At 41.7% G+C, this 23,235-nt stretch overlaps 1 protein-coding gene and 1 pseudogene across 4 annotated transcripts in view; both read right to left on the reverse strand.

The window, feature by feature from the left end:
* Positions 1–518: 518 nt before the first annotated feature.
* Positions 519–23,235, reverse strand: part of Abhd6 (abhydrolase domain containing 6, acylglycerol lipase) — a 42,569-nt gene continuing 19,852 nt past the window's right edge. For 3 of the 4 annotated variants that reach the window (XM_036199795.1, XM_036199792.1, XM_036199793.1), the window contains 7 exons: positions 12,763–12,919; positions 11,305–11,418; positions 9,947–10,079; positions 7,005–7,162; positions 2,962–3,016; positions 2,675–2,775; positions 519–1,341 (listed from right to left, as the gene is read on the reverse strand). In XM_036199795.1, coding sequence (XP_036055688.1) covers positions 1,165–1,341; positions 2,675–2,775; positions 2,962–3,016; positions 7,005–7,162; positions 9,947–10,079; positions 11,305–11,418; positions 12,763–12,919 — 895 coding nt within the window. In that variant the 3' untranslated portion in view covers positions 519–1,164. The remainder of the gene's footprint in view (positions 1,342–2,674; positions 2,776–2,961; positions 3,017–7,004; positions 7,163–9,946; positions 10,080–11,304; positions 11,419–12,762; positions 12,920–23,235) is intronic. The other variant, XM_036199796.1, reaches the window with a different exon arrangement.
* Positions 17,147–18,284, reverse strand: LOC118591462 (annotated as a pseudogene).

Genomic DNA, 23,235 nt, shown 5'->3' on the forward strand with positions numbered 1-23,235 from the left:
GCCTGTATGTTGCCAGCCTAGGATTATTAAATTTATTTCACATCATTGTAGTCACTTTTACAGCTGTTTGGACTTACTTTTTCAATCACATTATTGTTCACAGAATTCACAGAATTCATTAACAAACTAGTATTTTACATCCAAGGGTTATCAGTAGAACAGCAGAATAGAAAAGATGCCCATGAGCTGCTTGGTATGGAACTCCAGTCTGATTAGATAGAAGTCTAGAACATTATTGCTTTATTAGTCCTATTTTTAAAAGTTATAAATTATTTCTAGGAAACCCACCCTATCAGATGTTCTTCATTCTGGTTACTCATGACATATCTGATTTGTAGGTACCCAACCCCATCAGTCCATGTTCTGTTGCTTTAGCAGTTCTGAGGGCTGGCTAAGGCAGAACAATGCCCCTCCATGTATGTTTCTATATATATATGTATATAAAAGTAGAAACAATTTTTTTCTTTTCTTTTAAAAATTTTTTTTTTGTCTTAGTGAGTAGCTCAGGCTGACTTTGAACTCACTCTGTACCTCAGGCAAGTCGTGAACTTGGATCCTCCTGCCTCTCAGCCTTGCAAGTGGCTGAGATTCCAGGTCTGTACATCAGGCCTAGGGCAGAAACCTCTTCTACAGTTTACTGTTTCTTCCCTGGTCTTGTGGCTAATGGGCTATATTCACACATGGGCTTCTATACAAAACTTGAATTAGATCTAAACAAGAGTTCAATAAATGACTAAAGCTTCTCTATAGGAGCCACTGACCATGCAAGGGAGATATCTGAAGCAGCAACAAAAAATCTCGAGTTTAATGTGTGAGGCATGTCTTAAAGAAAATGTCACTCATGACCATGGTCTAAGGGGCTGCTTAGCATTAGCTTGTCACTGACACGAACTTGAAGACTTCAAGTAGGCTTTAGGGCTGTTTTTTTTTTTTTTTTTTTAATTTAGTTCCATTTAGGTTTCTATTTTGAAAAAAAGATCTTGGAGATTTCCTTGTGGCCCTGATGCTCTGTGGAACCAAGAATACTGGGGTAGGAGACTGGCTTCTTCAGGGACATTGGTGCTCCAATGGTGTTTGGGGCAGAATCCCTGAGAGTGGTGACTGTATCAAGTTTGCGGGATGGGAGTAGATGCTGTGTGAACAATGCAGGCTGTGGCAAGGACCTCAGTTCAGCTTCTTCTTGTTGTCTGTGTTATGCACAGAAGCTAAAAAATCAACAATGAGCTTGGCTGTCTTCCTGGGTCTCTCCATCACCACTGAGTGGCCACAATTTTCCAGAAGCTCTACCTGGCAGTTAGCGATGGACTTGGCCAATATATCTGCTCCAGACACATCAAGCACCTGCAGAGGAAGAGAAGGAAAGAAATAGTACACAAAGATTTAGATGCGCCACTGTATTGTTCTGGACGGTCTCTACCACTGAGGCCTGCCAGGGGTCAGGAAGATGGGGTAAATGGAAGCCATTAGCATGCCTCCTGTTTGACTCTGAAATACGGTACTAGAAGTACAACACTGCCAATGATAACCAGGTAGAAAAGACAGAGTTCCTGTCCGCAAGGAGGTTAAGCCGGAGGGGGAGCCAGAACTATCAAGAGATGAATGTATCATGATGTGAACAGGAGCTCCATAGATAGGAGCTGAGAGGGCAAATAAGACAGAGGAAAGGAAGACACCATTCCTGAGTTCTCTTTCCCTTTCTGTAAAGATTCCTCTACTTCCTCAGCTGTATCAGAACTCAGGTCTGCTGAGCTTGAAGGTGTCCCTTATAAGTTCATGCATTGGAAACTTTATCCTTCTGCTCTCCTAAATGGATTAATAGATCATTGAGATCTCTGCTCTCAGGAATGGATTAATGTCACAATCATGCTGTCCTCAACCATGTTATGCAACAGAAAGCCACTCACTACATGCTGAGCAAATGCTGGCACTCTACACATGGGACTTCCCAGTCAACCAAACATTAACCTTTACATGTCTAGTCCTTTTAAATTACTCAGTCTCAGACATTTTGTTATAGCAACAGAAAATAATCAGAAAAAAAAGCCTGTTTTTAATATCTTTTTCTTGCAATATTCCTTAATGAAAGAGTCTTGTGCACCCTTTAGAATACTGTCATTCATTTGCATTATACATTTCTCACTACCTCCTCTTGCTTTAAATAAACATTATGAAAAATCTTTGGTAGGCATGATTTCTCAGAGGCAGTTACAAAGTCACTTCTGGGAATAAACTTGGTGTGTCTTTGGAGAACTGGTTGAGCTGAATGGAGCCCCCATATTCTTATGCTGAAGTCCTAATTCCAGTACTCAGCATTGGCCTGTTTTGGAATAGTGCATTGCAGGTATAACTGGTTAAGATGATGTCATAAAAGAGCAGGAAAACCCTAAGCCAATATGACTGGTGTCCTTTAAGTCTCCCTCAGAGTTTCCAGAGGAATAAGCCCTGTTGATTCCCAGATTCAAAGCCAGGAAGATCCTATGTACAAGGTCAGCTTGGGCTACCTATCTCAATAAGCAAACAAATAAATTTGCTTTCACGTTAAAAGTCAAACGTCATTGTTCCCAGCTTAAAGAACTATGGCAGCAGACATTGGCATCTTACATAATAAACCCACCAGGGAGGCCTACTTTAAAGATCACCACTTGCTTTTTTTCCACAGGGCCCTATGACATACCTGGTCCTGTTTTCCCCAAATGATCTGTGTTGGGACCTTGATCTTGTCCATGTTCTGATGCAGAGAGTATCTGGATTTCTCACTGACAATTTCCAAAAACACTTGTCAGAAAAGAGAAACATAGTGATTAAATGCAGGGTCTGCACATAGGTACTACAAGAGTCAGAGCTTCAAGTCCAGGCCATTACTTCTTCTCTTCAGGGGACCAGAAAACATGACATGTACAGAGGCTTAAAAACTACAAGGCAGCTGGCCCCTAAGCCACAAGCTAGAGTAGGGCTACTTACGTTTCCGGTAGAAGCTGTTATGAGGGATGCGAACATCAACAAGGCCTTGAAGGATCTGAGGATGAATAATCCACAGTTAGAAAACAAGAGAAGTCCCACTTCCTCCAGCGTCTTATAGCTCTGGGGACAGCACTGCCTAGGGTTAGGCTTGTGAATCCCCAGAATGTAAAATATAATTGGGAGGCTTTAAAAAACAAACTGAGCTGGAGAGATAGCTCAGTAACAATACTTGCTGCTCTTACATAAGACCTGGTTTGATTCTCAGCATATACAAGGAAGCCCACAACCATCTGTAACTCTAGTTCCAAGGGCTCTGATGCCCTCCTCTAGCCTCTGTAGGCACTTCATGCATGTGGTGCACAAAAATATAGGCAAAACACTTTTCACATTAAAAAAATAATAGTAATAAAAATTAGGGGGCTGGAGAGATGGCTCAGAAGTTAAGAGCACTGACTGCTCTTCCAGAGGTCCTGAGTTCAATTCCCAGCAACCACATGGTAGCTCACAACCATCTGTAATGAGATCTGGTACCCTCTTCTGGCTTGCAAGGATACATGTAGGCAGAACACTGTATATGTAATAAATAAATAAATTAAAAAAAAAATAGGGAGGAACTTGGGAAATGCTGCGAAGCCAGAGGTCTGCATATTGTGTTAAAGACATTAGCATGGCATCTTGAGAAATTCTTGGTTTAATTCAAGACAAAAATTTGAATAAACAAAATATCAGGCCATTATCCAATGATATCTAAATGCAGAACAAGATTAAACCATCAGGACTGATGATCCTATAAACAATGAAGGAGTTGGGGACACAGCTCAGTGATAGAATGCTGGCCTAGCATGCACCAAGCCTTGACCATCTCCAGCACCACATAAACCTGGTGTGGTACAGCATGCCTAAAATCCTAATACTCTAGAGATAGAGGCAGAAGAATTGAGGGTTCAAATTCATCTTCAGATATTCAGTGAGTTCCAGGCTAGTCTGTTATACATAAAAAGACCCTCTTGAAAGAGGAAGGGGAAAAAGAGGAGAAAGAGGAACAGAAGAAATAAACTATTAAGAAAACTCTGGTGAGAACCCCATAATTTCAGAGAGCCCAGATTATTGTCTGACATTGCCTTTGTTTTCCTTGCTGAGGGCTGTAGCAAATAGAGATAGGCCAGATCTCCAAGCCCTGGGCTAATAACCCAGACAGGTGGCTACGGCCATTGTAAAGCAGTTCCTTGCCTCAGGATTAGACACCTTCAACATACCTTCTCAGGAGTCTTATGCAGACCAAAGTTGGGAAGACTAGTGTCATGTTCCTTAAAAGGTCATGTACTGAATGCTTGGTCTTCAGCCTGCGGTGTGGGCTTTAGGAGGTGGGACCTACTTGGAGAGGTCATTGGTGATACACTTTTGAATGATATATTGGGACCCTGGCTCCATCCCTGTCTGCTTCCTGTCCACCATGAGATGAGCAGTTCTGCTCTACTGCATGCTTCCTGCCATGATGTTCTGCCTCACCATACGCTCAAAATGAAGGGGCCAAGTAACCATGACCTGAAACCTCTGAACCCATGGCACTCTCAGGTATTTTCCCACAGTGATAGAAAGCTCACTAATATATTGAACCATGGTTGCTTTTGACTAAACCAGCTCTCTAAAGCATGACTAGAATCCTCAGAGGTTCTGAAAGTAGCAGCACAGAGGTGAGGGAATGGACTGGTTATTTAATAACACTGTGCTCCATGACAGATGTTTTCTTCTTTCTACTATCCATCCAGTATCCATGCATACATCTATCCTTTTCCAACTCTGCTTAATTCAATCTTCCTAATGCTGTGACCTTTAGTTCCTCATATTGTAGTGACCCCCAACCATAAAATTATTTTAATTGCTACTTCATAACTATAATTTTGCTACTGTTATGAACTGTAATGTAAATATCTGATTATTTCCTATGGTTTGAGGTGACCCCTGTGAAAGGGTTGTTCAATCCACAAAGGGGTTGCAAACCCACAGGTTGAAAACCACTGGCTTAATTGATAGATCAATTCATCCATTTATCTTATTTCCCTGAATCATTTATTTATGTCTGTATTTGCTAATCTATCCTTTCTCCACCCCTATATTATCCAGTCATCATTCCACCCCTCCAACCAACCAACCATCCACCTATGGCTCCATCCTGCAGCCTTAAATCATATAAGCATACACATACATTAATTCATTTATCCATCTATCTTGTACCTACATAACTACTCACTCTCTATCTCTGACACTAAGGCATCCTATAATATCCACCATCCATGCAATCTATATAAGTAGGACCTTCTTCATGAAGGTGCACTGCTAAAGTTTGGAGATAGATAGGACCTGACAGAGAACAGAGCAGAAAACACACGTGAACAAACACAACCACAAGATGGCCTAATGGACTCAATGGTAGGTGACCCTACCCTACTGGGAAAGAAAGGCTTCTGAAATGAACATATATTTTCTCCCAGTGTTTTCTTATCCCTGACAACTGAAAGCAAGGAGTCTTCTTTGGTCACAATATTCTAAAGATATTATAGCTGGAAGAGGACAGTGCCACTTTATGACTAAAAAGATATCAAGGACAGATTACACTATAGACACAGATTTTGGATGCTTCTCCAGAAACGTACTGTACTTATTAACTAAGTCATGGTCACAAAGTCTGTGTAGCATCCATTCTCACAGCTTAGGAGGACCTCACCTCACCCTGAGGCAGAGTTCATTGCTTACAACACAGGGAGATAATCTAAGTTCATAAGGCCTCAGCTGTGGACTTTTTTCTCTACACCTTTTCCTCAAACGACTTCATTCAGACACACGACCCTCAATATCTTCCTCTGTCTATGGCTCCTGCTTTACATTTAGGCCAGACATCCCTTTGTACCACTTAAATATGCAACTGCCTATGTGATATATCCCTTGGAGGCCTCAAAAGCAATCTGAACTTAATATATCCAAAATGGAACTCTCAGCATGTCCCAAACCTGAACTTCCTCCTCTCCTTTCCTCGAGCAGAAAATGCTACCTTTACCCATTCAGTCTCAAGAACCAGAAGTCACCTATGACCACTCACTTTTCCCCACCTCTACTTCCAACCTGCCCTAAGTCCTGTCCATTCTTCCTCACAACACATCTCAGCTAGTGCTACTACCCCAGTCGGTATCAGCATCACCTCTAAGCCACAGTATATCCCAAGTAGCCTCTGTTTCTATTTGTGTCCCCTACAGTCTTTCAGTGGCTCTCCCATCATGCTTAGGAAAAACAGACTCACTCCTATAAACTACAAGGACATACAAGATCTTCTCAGAGCAGCTCTTAGGAAACCATGAGGTCACACTGTGCTCATACTCAGTAACACTCAACATCATTGCCTTTCACCTACATTCTCTTAAAAGCATACTATTGTTTGGTTCCTATATGACAAGATAATATCATCTCTTATGGCCAATGTTTACCTTTGTTTTTTTTTTTTTTTTTGAGTTTCAATATCAATAAATATAACCCTCATAGATAAAAAGCCCTCTGGGTTCATCCAAAATAATTTTTTAAATGTACAACTCTAAGCGTCTTGACTTTTAAGTTGAGACTGTGATTCAGCTCCCGACTCCCTTCCCAGCTCCTTCACTCTCTAGGCTCCAGCCACTTGTTTTTCCACTGCCATCAATCTGTGTATGTTTTCTCCACTCTACATATGATCCTTCAAATTACCTTATCAAAGCTACCCCTCCCTCCCCATTTTAAATATTTACACCATCTTCATTTCCCTCCAAATTTGTTTCAACTTGTAAATTTTTGTCTATTAGTTGTCTGCTTCCTGTATTGGATTGTATCTGTTCAGGGAAATTCCTTGTGTTATATATTTACCATAGTGTTCAGCACAGTGTCTGACATATCACAGGCAACTGGTAAGCTACATGTTGAATAATGGAGCAGACAGAATGGAGTCAGAGAGTAGATGCAATAGGCCATGCTAGGGGAGGCTGCATTGAAGGCAAGGGTGTAGCACTGATACACTGTACCTGCTGGGGCACTTTGAATCGGACATAGGAGCAGAGCTGGAGCATCTCACTCATCTCTTCTGGGGTGGATGGGATCAAGGGAATTTTCTGAATGGCAGCTGAGTCCTGCAGCTCTTTGAGCCGTTGTACAAACTGATTGTCAGTTGAATACTGCAGGCCTGGGATGCAAAACAAAAGAGCCCAATGATATACCTATCAGGTATATTGTGCCCCTATGTGCAGGAAATGTTCAATGAAAACCCAGGGACTCAGGTTAACATGTCAGGTTTCTTTCACCAGGAGAAAATCTTTTTCCTTTTTGTTTTTTTCCCCCCCTCTTTCTTTGAGATAGGGTTTCTCTGTGTAGCTCTGGCCATCTTTGGAACTCACTCTGTAGACTAGGCTGGCCTCAAACTCAAAGATCTGCCTGCCTCTGCCTCCTGAGTGCTGGGATTAAAGTTGTGCACCACCATCACCTGGCTAAGAGATCACTTTTTAATTGGTATTGGAACCCTTGCTCAAACTAAACATCGTATTCTGAGAATTACAGAAAAAAATATATCATCTAAGATATTTTAGGGTTGGAGTTAAGCATGGTGGTACATACACGCCTCAAGAGGTGGAGACAAAAGAATCACAAGGTCAGCCGGGCGGTGGTGGTACACACCTTTAATTCCAGCACTCGGTAGGCAGAGCCAGGTGGATCTCTGTGAGTTCGAGGCCAGCCTGGTCTACAGAGCAAGATCCAAGAAAGGCACAAAGCTACACAGAGAAACCCTGTCTCAAAAAAAAAAAAAAACCAAAAAAAAAAAAAAAAAAAAAGAATCACAACAGCATTATGTTTTAGGGCTGATTGCACATACCATGGCCACAGACTAGCAAGATATGCAGAAACTGAGGCTGTCCCCAAGCCTCTTGAACCAGAATCCGCATGTCAACAAGCTGCAAGGGGATGAGGATGGCAGAGCACGGGAAGTACTAGATGGTGCCTCATTCGCACTGTTTTCATGCCTGTGTTATTTCAAGGAGATTGAAGGAAGTGAAAGACGGAAAGAAAGCACAGAGCTGCCATGACGGGCAGCTCCCTCCCTTGATCTGGATGCCCTCCCCCTTGCCGCCAATGCATAAGACACAAGAGAGTGTAAGTGCAGCACAAAGGCTCTCTTCCTGCAGAAGAAAATTAGGTGAGGGGTGAGACTCCTTTTGAGACTGCCCACTGTCTCATGATACAAGAGACTCTGATAGCTAACACTATGCTAGGCATGGTCTGTAATCCCAGAATCTGGGAGGTAGACGTGGGAGGATTATGAATTTAAGGCCAGCCTTGACTACATGAGATCTTGTCTTAAAAACAAACAGGCAGCTGTATCTCTAATACTGGCCATCCTATAGAAAACAACATGTTAGGCCAGGGAAATGGCTCACTGGATAAAGCTCTTGCTGCATAAGTATGAGGATGGAAGTTCAGAACCCCAGAACCCTTGTAGAAGCTGTAACAGCCACTTGTAATCTCAACCCTTGGAGATAAAACAGGAGACTCTGTGGCCAGCTTGCTAGGTAGACCAGCCATAACTGGCAAGTTCCGGGTTCAGTTAGAAACCCCACATCAACAAATAAAGTAGACAGTGACCAAGAAGACACTCAGTCTCAACTTTGTCTCTCACCCCCCAAAAAAACCACACATTATATATCTATGTCCTGAAAAGCCTGCTGAGATAGTATGCTCCTATAATCCTAGCCACACAAAAGTCTGAAGCAAGAGGATTGCAAGTTCAAAGCCAGCCTAGGCTATATACACAAGGAATTAAAGCCAGCCATAGCAAGAACCTAACTTGTGGGATGGGGTGGGGGGATTCATAGAACCTGCCCAGAATTGTCCATATCTAATACTATTCCACAGTGACTTCTCTTTAATTTTAATTATAGAATATGTCCTTTTAGAGCACAGGCAATTTCATGAGGTGGTCCTACAAGCTTTCAAAAATGGCCTCATAACTTCCTGCAATAGCCTTTAGAAGTTGTGCTAAGATAACATCTATGTTATAAACAAACTAACTTAAGATGTGGGCATTCAGCTCAGTAGCAGAGCCCTTGCTTAGCCTGAATGAGGCCCTGGTTTGACATTCAGCACCATAGAAAGGAAAAAAAAAGTCATTGTTTTTGCATTCAAATGAAAGTTTTGATAAAAAGTCACACCCTGACAGATGATCAAATAATGAAATTCCTTTTTCATCAGTTAGCCTTTACATCTTTTCTCTTTTAATGTATACTGTCACTGTCTACCCCCAAAGTCATATATATTTTTTAAGAAAAAAATTAATCTTAGGTTTAATATCTTGTGGTATTCTACACTGGATTCTGATACTCAAAAGCAACACAGGTGGAAAAATGAAATCAAATTCAAATGAAGATTGGGATTCAGTTGATAGTATGGCACCAAGCTCAACTCCTTAGTTGTGACAGGGTCACTGTGGGGATGTGAGTTGTTCACATAGACAAAATTGGGTAAAGGGAATATAGGAATCTGCACTACCTTGGCAATGTTCCTATAAATTTAAAATTATTTCAAAGTTAAGACAAAACTTATATAGAAAAATGTAGGTAGGATGTGATCCTAACTTGTTTCCACCATTTCACATACAAACAATCAATCTTAAATTTCCACTGCCTCCCTCCTTTTCTATGGAGCAGGGCAGGTTCCACAGTTAAGTACAGGTGCCACACAGCACTATGCACATGGCCACTGCCTACCTCCTCTGTGAACCAAGTCTGGCTCCAATTAAGTCAGTCTGGCTATGGTTCTCATCACACAACTGTTATCTGGTCAGAGTTATCACAAAGCATTGTCTGTCTCTGGGGTCTATATCAGAAGGATAACTTTTTAAAGGAGTCATAGCAGAAGCTGTGTGGATGCTTCTTTAAATTCAAGTTACTTGTAAGGTTGTTCTGGTAATGTAACTCACCAGCAGGGCACACAAGACACAGGCTGCAGACATCAGATGGGTAGTAAGCAGCATATACTCCAGCCACGTGGCCACCCATGGAGGTGCCTATAAGGTGAAAGGGCTTTTTGTTCAGCTTAAGGCATTCTACAAACTAGGAAGAGAAATGAAAAGGAGGCATGATTACAGCTGAGATGTCAGCAACAACTGCAGAGCAGAGACCCCTCCCTTCAGTAAAACTGAACACTCTACTGCGTCTGACACTGATTATTACACCCAATATTTAGTTGAGCCCTGTGACATATGTGTACTTTGCTTTATAAGGAACGTGTGGCTGTAGGGTCATTTATAAATATAAATCAAGCAACAATGATCCCCTTAAGTCATAAACTGTTCTATAAAGGACCAAGGCATTGATTTTTTTTTTTTCCTCTCTATAGGTCGGCTGGTCTCTAGCTGCCAGAGGCAATACATACCTAAGTAAGCATGGATGTGTTCCAGTAAAATTTAGTTTACAAAAGTAGGTTGGCAGCTCTGGGGTGATAGTTGGATGACTCCTGCTTCATTTGAAGCCCTATCTGGCTAGACATGTGTCCAATCAACCATCTACACATTTATCCCTCACTGGAAAAGTATTATTGGATATTTATTAGGTACTAGTAACTACGGTTAGCCCTTGAAGACACAGCAAAGAGCCAGACAATAAGCCCTTGTTAAAATATGTAGTTTAATGGTGGAGGCAGAAATTATCAACTAAATATTCTTATTTAGAAAAAAAATCAATGTAAACGTGAAACTTACAAACTATTCTGTTAAGAAAAGGCTTTATCATAATGTTAGGAGAGAGCCAGAGATGGATACTAAAATACAACAACATGCAAAGAGTTTGCCCCAACCACACAGAAGCAGAAAAACAGACCTCCACAGGGGAACAGTTTTGTAGAATTCTAAATGCCTTTTTAAAGGGCTGAGAAACTGCCCAGATTACATTTTTTCATGTACAAATTGGCAGGGGCTATAATTCAGTGGGTAGAGTGCTTGGTTAGTATGCACAAATTCCTTGATTTGTTCTTGATTCCCAGCACCACATACAATGGTAGTACATTACTGTAATCATTACACTTGGGAGGTGGAGGCAGGAGGATCAGAAGTTTAAGGCAACTTCCACTACATGATACCCTATTTCAAAAAATAAAACAAAAAATACAATAGGCTTAAAGGAAAACTGACCAAAGATATCCCAAGCCTGCCATTCTGTTTGCAATCACTTGGAGACAGATGTACTACAGACTGGTCATGAGCCTGTGTACAACTCTTGCCTGCTTTCCATGTGCTGAGAAGATACAATTGGGGCAGTTTGGGTAAAGCCTCCTACTTACCTGGTGTACTCTCTTAACTTGCCCATCTATAGACAGGTCATCCAGGGACGAGCGGGTGGTGCCTTCATGACCAGGCATGTCCACACAGACCAAGTGAAGGTTCTTTGGAAGGAACTGAAGACCCAGACCCAGACAGTCAGTATGTGATCTAGAAAAACATGTCTACCCATTTCTCTGGGTTGGAAGCTGCCACCTACTCAATGACCCAGACAGCCACTGAGATTATGTTTTTGAGCCTCTACGTGTCTTATATATGTGAATACGTATCAACAGAGCCTCATATGGAGGAGAGGACCCCAACTGGTACACAGATAAAGGAGGCTCAGTAGGTGACAGGAGAGAGGATACAAAACTCAGGCTAGCAGGCTTACATCTTGCACTTGATTTTTTAAAATATTTACCATTATGTTTCAGGTATCCATTCTCTCTTTCCACCTTTATGTGGGTTCCAGGGATCAAACTCTGCTTATCAGGCTTGTACTGCAAGTGCTTTTCCCTCCAAGGTAATATCTGAAAACTTCTTAATACTGTTTGCTCACTACTACTTCCATGCCACACTTCCTCCAGTCATGTGGCTGTTGTCTTGGAACTAAAAGAGATGGTTCCCAGAGCCCTGGCCAGGTCTAGAGCCAAAAGGAGCAATGCCTTTCCCCAAAGCCACAAGGCTAGATTCAACTTTCTTTTTTTCTTCATCAGGGTCTAATTATTGAGATGATAATTCTCCCAAATCACCTTTCCTCTCTGTTTAAAAGATGCACCAACTTTAGCCATGAGTCTGGGAAACATCAGTTATCAAAGATGTTTACTGAAGATGGGACAAAAAGGATTAAGGCTTGAAGATAGCTGTCCTCATGGTGGCATTTGGAAAGAAGACAAATAACCCAAATGACATGTGTACTTTTCCTCCTGGTGACACTTATGGTCTTTCAGATATTGTCCCATTTGAAGTAGGAACCTGGGATGCTGCTCTCTCAAGACAAACACCAGCCTCAGTCCCGCCCCCTATCCTCCACCAGTTGGCCACTCTCCCAAAGTACAGTGAGAGGCCACACAAGTCAACAGCATAAAGAATGACTTGGAAAAGGATTCTGAAAAGACATTTCTCTAAATGATTAAGAAAAAGAAAAAAAGAACAAACAGCAGAAGGAAGAGGAGTTTGGGGGTAGGCAGGGAAAGGAAAAGAATGTTTAAGAACAAACACTTTTGGGAAAGGCCCAGCCTTGAGCGTCATGGCAGTTCTGAGGTAGAGCTATGTTGAAACATCCCCAACCCTCCCCGTGCCTAAAAATATCTCCATGGTGAGAAGATTCCAGAGACATAGTTTTTAAAATAATACTCAATCAATTCTATAATGTAAAAAAAAAGAGTCTGAGTAATATATTATATATTTCATTAATTTAAAGATGAATTTGAACTGTGTTCCCACTCCTTTTAAGATAGAAGAGTCTGGAAGTGTACCTTGACTACACTGAGCCACATATCCTTGTGTGCAGAGAATCCATGGAGCATGAGGATGGACGGTTTGTGTCCTGGCCTGCCCCGGAAGGAGTAACAGAACTGATAGTCCTCATGGTGTACATAGTGGACTTGCATACCCAGTGTCCTCCGCCAGTACCTAGGGTGAAGAAAGGCAAGACACAAGCAGCATGTTCAGGGTGCTTTGGGAGGGGCACAGGTTCTCTCTAGAGATCCTACTTGGTGGCGATGAGGCTCTAAGCCATATCTCCCAGCTCTTGTCTTTTACTTCCCCCTCAAGGAGCACTAAGAAGAGAAGTATGTTACACATGTTTGGAAAATGGAAGGGAACCAGCACAGTGTGTATGTGTGTGTGTTGGGGGTGATGATGAGTGGATAGCAGAATGTAACAGGATCAATATACATGCGTGGAAATGTCATCATAAAACTCAAAATGCTGTGCAATTAATATATGGTAATAAAGAAGTGAAAAAACTAAAAGTGATAAAGAACTAGTACCTGAATGAAAAAGAAAACAACAGGACACCACACACAACACCTTTTGTGAGACAGCTCTCAAGGCTCCAGAACTAACTCAGTGCTCAAGACCTACATGCACTGACTGTTCTCTGGCTTCGTTCCTCACAGCATATGGCAACAGTTGAAGGCTCAGCTTCTGTTAGTTATATAAGCCTTGTGACCTCAAGTCCATTTCAATACATAATTACCACTGAAACAAATTGAACTCTTAGCCTGAAAAAAAAAAAATCTCTTCAAAGACGAAATGTAATTAAATCATCTTCTAATAGACTTTATACCACAGCAACAGCCAAGTCTTGCAAAATTAAGTGACCAAAACAGTGTTTCTTTTATGTGACCAAAGGGGGAAAAGAAATCAAGCTACATAATCATGTTTACCTGTATCTACAAGGCACTGTCAAGGATCTGGAGTGGAGGCAGAGAATGAGGTGAAGAGCAGGAAGGGAAGAGAGGGGCCAGCGAGAGCTAGAACTACATTCATTCCTTTTGATCCTTTTGCAATGACTGCATTGCCTACTCAAAACATTAAAACAATAATAAAATTGGCTAGCCTAAGGCTCTTTACAGGAAAAAAGCAGACCTATTTCATACTCTAAGTAATGGTTCCATACCACAAGTTTGTAGCTATTGGTTAGATGACCTTGAATGTATGTTTCTTCATGGACAACAAGGGAGAAACACTGTATTCCACCAAGGCTACAGCCAAGATTAAATGTGATAATCCACATGTAAAGCTTTTTTTTTGTTTTTACTGTGCAAACCTTGATTAAATTTTAGTTCATGAAAAGCAACCAAAAAATACACCTTTGAACTAACAGAAAATGGCCTAGATATTACATGATGCTAAAGAAATATTGTTAATTTACTTGGGTACAACAATAGTATTTTGGTTAGATTAAGATATCCTTAATCTTGGGAAATGATAGATGAAACAGTTAGAGATTGAATAGTCACAATATCTACAACATTCTTTTGTTTTATTTTTTTTTTGAAACAGGGTTTCCCTGTGTATCCCTGGTATGCTGGTCTTGAACTCAGAGACCTGTTTGCCTCTGCCTCCCATGTGTTGGGATTAAAGGCATGCGCTACCACTGCCTGGCTCTACAACATTCTTTGAATCAGTTCAGGGAGAAAAAAAAAACACATTCTAAAAACTATACAATCTCTACTTACCTAGCAAATAGTTAACAACTATTATCTTACATGATATGTTTGTTTTGAAGTGATCATTATTTTCAGCTTTTTTTGTATGTTTAAGTAAATTTACAACAAAAAAGTTAAAACACATAAAAGCTAAAATAAGGCCATATTAACATTCCCTGCCAGATGTGGCATGTGCATATGATCCCTGCACTTAAAAAGGCTGTGGCAGGAAGATGATCCTGAGTGTGAGGCCAGCCTGGGCTCTATAACATGTTTAAGCCCAGCCTGAGATAGAGTAAAAGCCTTATTTGAAGAAAAAAAAATCCATTTTTGTAAATTTCAGCAAATGGGATAAAAACCATAAGTCAAAAAAAGTTATACTCCCTTGCCCCTGGAGACTCTCCTACTAAAAAAGGACCAGCATGGATTTAGCTTTACACTTTTATGCCCACTCTAGGACCAGAGACCAGGCATAATGTTTTTAAAAAACAGCCTTGTTTGGGACTTGCAATATTCTGAATACAAGAAAAATATATGGATACTATTTTCAAGGAGCTTGAAATATAAAAGGTATGATGTCTAAATTCTTTGTTTGAGACAGGGTCTCTCTACATCTGGCCTCTGCCTAAGTGCTGGGATCAAAGGTATATGCCACCATGCCAAGCCATATCTAAATATGTATTTGCCAACCAAATTCCCCACATTATTTTGGTTTCTAAAGTTATATTTCTATAGATAAGGCCTCTAATATGCATAATTCAAGTGCATCTCAACCTTTTAAAAGCCACAGATTGCCTTGATAAACTTAAATCTCACACACTATTAAGGCAAGCTTACTAGTATTACTCAAGTAGAAGTGAAAGATTTTATATTACAAAAAAATTTCTTCTCAACTGGGTCGTAAGTTTTCCTAAGAAAGTAACTGCAGAAAGAAGCCTTAGTAACATTTGTATCCTGATAAAACCACACACTTAGCCAATGGTGATAACCACTGTTATGTCATAGGTGCAAAAGGAAATCAGCAAGTTCAGCTGTTAAACAACTATCCAACAGCATTACCCTTTAACCACTATAACAACTGTCCACCTTGAAAAATGATAATTGAAATGTAGACTAGCATAGCAGCTCAGCATTTACAAATCATTAACTGCTATCAGTTAACCATTATACTGTCCCACAAGAGATGAAATTTTATTTTCTATTTCACAAACACTTTCTACTTCAATCTAGGTTGAAACTGGGGGGCAGGGGGCTCTGTTTTAGCAGTGAGAAAGCATCCTCATTTAATGTATAAAGACAAAACATGAATCCCATTGGAAAGAGAGCAATAAAAACAATAGTAAAGGTAGAAAAAATCAAAACATAAGCAGCAAATGGTTTACGTAGTTGATGTGGGCTGGTTCTTACTGAACAAAAACAAGTATATTCTTTAGTTTCAATCATATCTGTCATAAAATACATTCTGAGAATAAAAATAAAATTCCATAAAATTCTCTTTTAAAGATAATGACATTTCATAGCAGTTCAGAACGGGGAGAAAAAAGAAAAAAATGCCAGGCTACTGAGTGTTATTCAAAGGTGCAAATTTGTTTATTTTTTCAAATGGCATAAACAAACCTCCTTTTCAGAGAGTATACTTCTTTTACATAATCTGTTAGCTAAAGCTGACTGTTTTAACATGAAGGGTGTCTGTAGACCAAGTGTGTGCTTTCTAGAAAGAAGGAAGACGCAAGAGGTAGTAAACAGAGCCCAGAGGTAACCATGTGATTAGAAACCAATTAAGTTAAGCAATTACTGAAGCTGCTCTCTCCTTTGGGCAAGGATGGATCACAAGTGAGCCTGATATAAAAATGAAGATGCTTGCAAAAAGGCAAAGGCTGTTTTAGAGAAAGTATTTTACAATAGAACTTTTTTTAAAAGATTGATTTATTGTGTATACAGTGTCCTGCCTGCAGGCCAGAAGAGGGCGCCAGATCTCATTACAGATGGTTGGGAGCCCATGTGGTTGCTGGGAATTGAACTCAGGACCTCTGGAAGAACAGCCAGTGCTCTTAACCTCTGAGCCATCTCTCTAGCCCTAAAATAGAACTTTTTACATGGTAAAATGTAGACAGGGATGCTTGATGAATGTATATAGAGGATTTATGGTTTACTAGTTTGGAATGTCAAAATGTTTTTAGACATATATCTTGTTTTCATAGGTAAATTTAGTTAGTATTCACAGTGAAATGGGGAGAACAGAAATAAGCAAGAGTATGAGTCATCAAGCCTACTGGTCATCAAGAGCTATTGTATGTGCCCTTACTGCATTTTAAATAAGAAAATGCACTTAATATATATGTACCATGTACAATTGTAAAAATCCTCAATGCCAATTCTAGCATGGATTACTTTAACTTTTAAAAATAATCTAAACCAGTTACATTAAGTAAAGTGGCCGGACAGTGGTGGTGCACTCCTTTAATCCCAGCACTCGAGAGGCAGAGGCAGGCGGATGGATCTCTGTGAGTTCAAGGCCAGCCTGGTCTACAGAGCAAGATCCAGGACAGGCTCTAAAGGTACACAGAGAAACCCTGTCTCGAAAAACTAAAAAATTAAAAAAAAAAAAAAAGAAAGAAAGAAAAAGAAAAAGAAAAAAGAAGAAAAGCTAAAGCAAATATGGCAAATATGTAATATTTGCATCACACTATAATCCAACCTTAAAAGTACACTAGAAGTGGAACTATTCTACTACCTACTTGGTTTTACCCTTCACCCACAAAATGTATTTTAAAAACATCTAAATGCATAATATATAACAAAGTCAGCTTCTTATATATAAAATATTCTTATAAACTACTCCTTTTTTGACTCCTGACCAACTCTGGGACTCTTATCTATGACAACATCTTTAACTAAATGAGGAATCCTGTCTACTGCTTTCAAATGCACTAACCTTCTCAAAAACGCTGGATAGAGTCATCAAACAAAACCTGATGTTCTGAATGATGGTATCTGTATGTCTCCATTGTCTCAGCCAAGACTGCACAGCCTCATACAGCTCTGTTTCTGGAAACCTGCTCAGATAATCATTATCCAGATAAGACATGAGCTTCTCAAAGCTCAAATAGGACAGGAAGTCAGGCCTGGACATGAGTGGCACAAAGTTGTCTAGCAGAAAGGCATCCAGCTTCTCCCTGACTCCCTTGATGTTAACACCGAAATCATCTAAGAGTCTCATAATTTCTGCATAATTTTCTAAGCAGATTTTGGCTAAAAGAAAAGAGCAGCAGAACTTCACCACTTCTATAAGCTGAACATACATTGCCGCCTGAAGGATTTCATGAACAGTATTCATACTCAGTTCTATAGTTCCATAATACATAAACTGAAGAACGTGGCTGAAACTGGTAGCTGTAAGACCTTTCAGGTAAATTTTGTCCTGATCTCGTTCCCTCATGTCTGCTGGGAACATAATTCTAAAGTAATCACTCTAGGTGGCCAAGAGTGCTTTATGGGCCTGGAACTGATGGTCTTCAATAACCAGAGTGACATCGAGAAGCAATCCCTCTTCATACAGTGCTCTGAACCCAGCAGAGACACTGGTGTCATGGATGGAGGAACAGAAACCATCTACGTCCCCTGCCATGAATCACCTCGGGGGTCCTGTCCAGCATCAGGAAGAAGCGGGCCAGTGGGCCAAATGGTGGGAGGGTCAGGCGCTGGGATGGACCTCAGTAGGCTCCTTGGACCTCTCCAAGGGGTGGCTCCCTGGCCCAGCCAGAGTGCTCCAGTGCAGGTGAGCGTAAGAGCCTGAGGCCACTTCAGAAGCAGTCCGGGACAGAGCAGAGGAGGCTGAGAGCAACAGCAGAAAGGTGTCTCTGGGTTTCTGCCCCGAAGCGCGCAGAGCCTCAGGATCACCCCTAAAGTTTTTTTTTATAAATTATTTCTCTCTCTGTCTCTCTCTTTCTTTCTCTCTGTCTGTCTCTCTGTCTCTGTCTCTGTCTCTGTCTCTGTGTGTGTGTGTGTGTGTGTGTGTGTGTGTGTGTGTGTGTGTTAGTGCTTTCAAAGCCAGAATAGAGCACTGGATCCCTCAGAGCTGCAGTAACAGGCCATTGTGAGCCACCCAAGATGGCCTACTGGACTGGTCTACTCTGGTGATTGGTCTAGCGAATAACCTAGCTGTCATCATAGAGCCTTTGTCCAGTGACAGATGGAGGTAGATACAGAGATCCACGGCCAGGCACCAGGCTGAGCTCTGGGAATCCAATTGATGAGAGAGAGGAGAGATACTGCAGGTGAGGGATGTTGAGATCATGATGGGAGGACATGCAGAGATGACCAGCCACACTGGTGGAAGCCCATGAACTGTGGACTGGTGGCTGTGGAGCCCCCATGGGACTGGACTAGGCCCTCTGGACACTGAAGACAGCTGTTTGGCTCTAACTGTTTGAGGGCTACCCAGGCAAGGGGATCGGGATCTGTCCCTGGCCTATGGGCAGGCTCCTGGAATCTTGTGCCTGTGGTGTGACACCTTGCACAGCCTTGGTGCAGTGGGAAGGGGCTTGGACCTGCCTAGGCTCAGTGTGCTGGGCTCTGCTGACTCCCCATAGAAGACCTTAATTTGGGGGAATGTGGGGATGTGGGGTAGCTTGGGAAAGAGGGCTGGGAGGTGGAAGGAGGGAGGAGGGAGGAGGGGGAAATCTGTGGATAGTATGTGGAGTGAGTAGAAAATTTCTTAATAAAGAAAAATGAAAAAAAAAAAAAAGAAACCAAAAAATTTTTTTTTTATCCAAGGACAAAGCATTTCAGACCAACTGCTGGTCTCCTGAAGGCCACCAGGTGGACGTTAGGTACATAGCTTTGCTTCTTGTGCAAATTAAGCTCAGACCCCCCTACCCCTCCACCCCTACCCCCCCATTCCCCCACCCCCCTCCCTCTCACAGCCCCAAGCAACTTACTTAGAACAAAAGGGCTCTTTGCATACTTGGTGCAATGAAGCTATGAGGCAGGTTTCCTAGCTCCAAGCAGAGCTACCCTGCCCAACCAGAAAGTGGCAGGGCAGAGTTTGCAGATTGTAGGTGTATAGACTGGGTGGGGGAAGAACAACGAGGAACGAAGATGGAGGGGACCAAAGGACGAAGATGAAGACGAGAATTAGACATGAAGAACCTAGTTAGAGCTATGAGGGGCAGGATGGTATGAAGTCACAACACGCCCACACGGTTGGGCTTGCCCGGTGGACCGCCTAGTTATTTCTGGTTCAAAATAGCCATTTCCGGGTCAAAACATCTCGCGTGACTAGGACTCCGTGGCTTTGCATGGTTGCGTAAAGCGCATGTGGCCATGTAATCTACACATGCGCAGCCCACTCTTTAAAAAGCCGGTGCCATTCTTGCACCGGTCTCTTCTCCTCTCTTCCTTTTCTCTTGACCACGTGTGTGTTTCCACAGGCCTGTCACGTCTGTCTCTTCCTATCCTATATTAATAAACAGCTCTTCTGTGGTCTTGTCGTGTTCGGGACGTTTTCTCGCACGGAAAGAGCTAACTAGGAGGAGAAGGGGCAGAGAGGAGCTAAGTATGAGGGCAGAGTTGAAGCTATGTAGACAGAATTTTGTCTCAGAAAAATAAAGTAAATGGACTGTAGGGCTCGGGTATACTTAGATTCTTTCCCTCAGATTACCCTGTTGCTGAGTCTTCCCCAGGACTCTGAGAGAATTGTCCTCAGGGCAGGCCCCCGGGGAAATTTTGATAATCAGGTTTGTGTAGCAAGCATCTGTGCCCACTGAGCCATTGCTTTAGCTCCCATGTTACTCTTCAGAGTTATTATTAGGTACTTGAGAGTTGCTGGCACTAGAGCAAGTAGCAACATTTAACTTTTCATTTTCATTTGTTTGTTTCTGGTATATGGGAATGCTATTGATTTCTGGTTATTGATTTTTTTTAAAAAGATTTATTTACTTTGTGTGCATAAATATTTTGCTCACATGCATATATGTGTACCGTGTGAGTGCCTGTTGGAGCCCTTGGAACTGGGGTTATGGATCATTGTAAGCCATTATATGGGTGCTGGGAGTCAAGCCCAGGTCCTTTTGCAACAAGTGCTCTTAACCGCTGAGCCATCTTTCCAATGCCAGTTATTGATCTTGTATTCAGCAATTATCCAAATTCACTTCTGGTGTGTGTGTGTGTGTGTGTGTGTGTGTACATGTGTACATGTATGTGGGTGCATGTAAAGGTCAGAACTGACACTCGGTGTCTTGCTCAATTGTTTTTCCTCCTTATTTTTCAAAAGACAGGCTCTCTCATTGAATACGATGCTCACTGATGTCCTAGAATGATGCCAACAAACCCCAGGATCCTCCCATCTCTGCTTCCCCAGAGCTGGGATTACAGATGCTTGATGCTTCACCCAGTCTGTTTTGTTTGTTTGTGGATGCTACAGATCCACACTCGGGTGTTTATTCTTGTGTGGTAAGAACTATATCAACTGAACCATCTCCCTACCCAGACCCCAAGTCACCTATAAATTCTAATCATCTATAGATACACATATTTACATTACAATTCATAACAGGAGTAAAATTACAGTTAGGAAGTAACAATGAAATAATTTATGGTTGGGGTCACTACAACATGAGGAACATAGGTCTTTGGCAGGGTCATGAGATGGAGCCACGGCTCTGACCTCTCCATGTCCAGGACTACCTACGAGTCTTGGCGATGCAGCACTGACAGTGGCATTTAGGTAGCTAGGTCTGATTTGTCAATGCAGAGGTGGGCCCTGGGTGGTCCTCTGGAGGGGAGAGCCCCACCCACACAGAAAAGGCAGGGAGAATGAAAGATTATAAACTGCTTTGTTTTATTTGCTGCTTTTCAAGGCTTGGATCCTGAGCAGCCAGTGGAAAATTCCATGCACCAGTGAAACAAAAGGAAGCCAGAAAGGAGGGCAGATAGAGGGCATCAGTCTTCCATGCTCTTCTCCCCATGTAGAAGTTCCTTCTTACTACCCAAGGCCCAGATAAATCTCCCGGGGCTTATCTACAGCATGTTGAGGGCCAAGTATTCAATTCACCATGAAGGAAGTGGAAGGGGAGGGAGGCTACTTTATTTCCTAAGTGGGCAGCGGCAGGGAAAAAAAAATCAACAAAGCCTGACACTTTTCAAGTGCTGACCTTTTAAGAGTCAGGAATACAAGTCAGTGTTAGAAGCCCTGCCCAACAAGCACAGACCCTGGGTTCAATTCTTTAATTGGCAACAATAGCTGGGGTAGAATTTAGTAAGACTATTTATTTAAGATCATTTATTTTTACTTTTTTACATTAGTTACTTTTCGTGGCAAATTTTCCTTGTAATCTCAGCACTTGGGCAGGAGAAACAGGAGAATTCTGAGTTCAAAATCAGGTTCAGTTATGCAGGGAATTCTAGACTAGCCGGGGCTACAATGACATACTATCTCAAAACAATAACAATAGAACTCACAATTCCACAAATTGTCCTCTGACCTCCACACATGAGCTGTGGCATAAAAGTCTTCTTAATAATAATAAATAAATAAAAAATAGAAAACAATAGCCAAAACATAGATTTAAGGTCTTAACTCTGAGGAAAATACAGATGAAACCAAGACAGGGCAGGAATGAAGGTGTTAAGAATGGCAGATACTTGGAAGTTTCATTTGTCTCTCTCGCCTCACTTACTAACAATTCTAGAGCAAGGCTGGTGTGCTGGCACACTCCTATAATCCCAGGATTTGAGAGGTGGAGGAGGGAGGATCAGGAATCATCTTCATAGTAAGTTTGAAGCAAGCCTTTGCTGCAAACACCAAAACCAAATAGCTATGGTGGTGCATGCCTTCAATCCTTGCTCTCCTAAAGCAGAGGCAGGCAGATCTCTGTGAGTTCAAGGCTAGCCTGACCTACACAGAATTCTAGGCTAGCCATAGTTACTTACTGAGATTCTATCTTTTTTTTTTTTTTTTTAAATAAAATATATAGTGTTCTGCCTGTATGTATGCCTGCACACCAAAAGAGGGTACCAGATCTCATTACAGATGGTTGCAAGCCACCATGTGGTTGCTTGGAATTGAACTCAGGACCTCTAGAAGAGCGGTCAGTGCTCTTAACTGCTGAGCCATCTCTCCAGCCCCAAGATCCTGTCTTTAAATCCAAACAAAATGGTAAAACTCCAAATAGTTCTAGGGTAAATCTTAAAAACATTCGGTGCCACATACATCCTTGGCACTGAGTGTTCCTGATCTTCTGACTCATGGTCAGTGACATCACTGCACCTGGTGGCTAGGGAAGCACAGCCTTGGGAGACTGAGTGGCCCCGAGGGCAAACATGCTGTCAGACACTTGAAACCGTCTACCTGCTTTGAAGTAGTTGCCAGTTCAAGAACACACTGAAAATTCAAAAGAGGAGCTTGAGAGATGGCTCAGTAGTTAAGAGCACTCACTGCTGTTTCAGAGGATCATGAACATGGCAGCTTACAACTGTCTGTAACTCTAATCTCAGGGCACCCAACACCCTTTTCTGGCCTCTGTGGGTACCAGGCATGCACATGGTACATAGACATGCACACAGGCAAAACACCCATACACATAAAAATATATTTTTTTTAAAAACTTGAAAGATTTCTAAACAAGATGTATGTCCTTCAACTTTTCTTTGTTTAAAATATTTCATGACACAATGGCAAGTAATGATCAGGACAAAGTAGGGATGACAACACTGTGATACTTAAAAAAACCTCAATTAGCCAGGCATGGTGATGCCAGCACTTGGGAAGCAGAGGCAGGTGGATCTCTATGA

This window comes from Onychomys torridus, chromosome 9 (genome assembly GCF_903995425.1).
Source record: "Onychomys torridus chromosome 9, mOncTor1.1, whole genome shotgun sequence".
NCBI classification, from domain to species: Eukaryota; Metazoa; Chordata; class Mammalia; order Rodentia; family Cricetidae; genus Onychomys; species Onychomys torridus.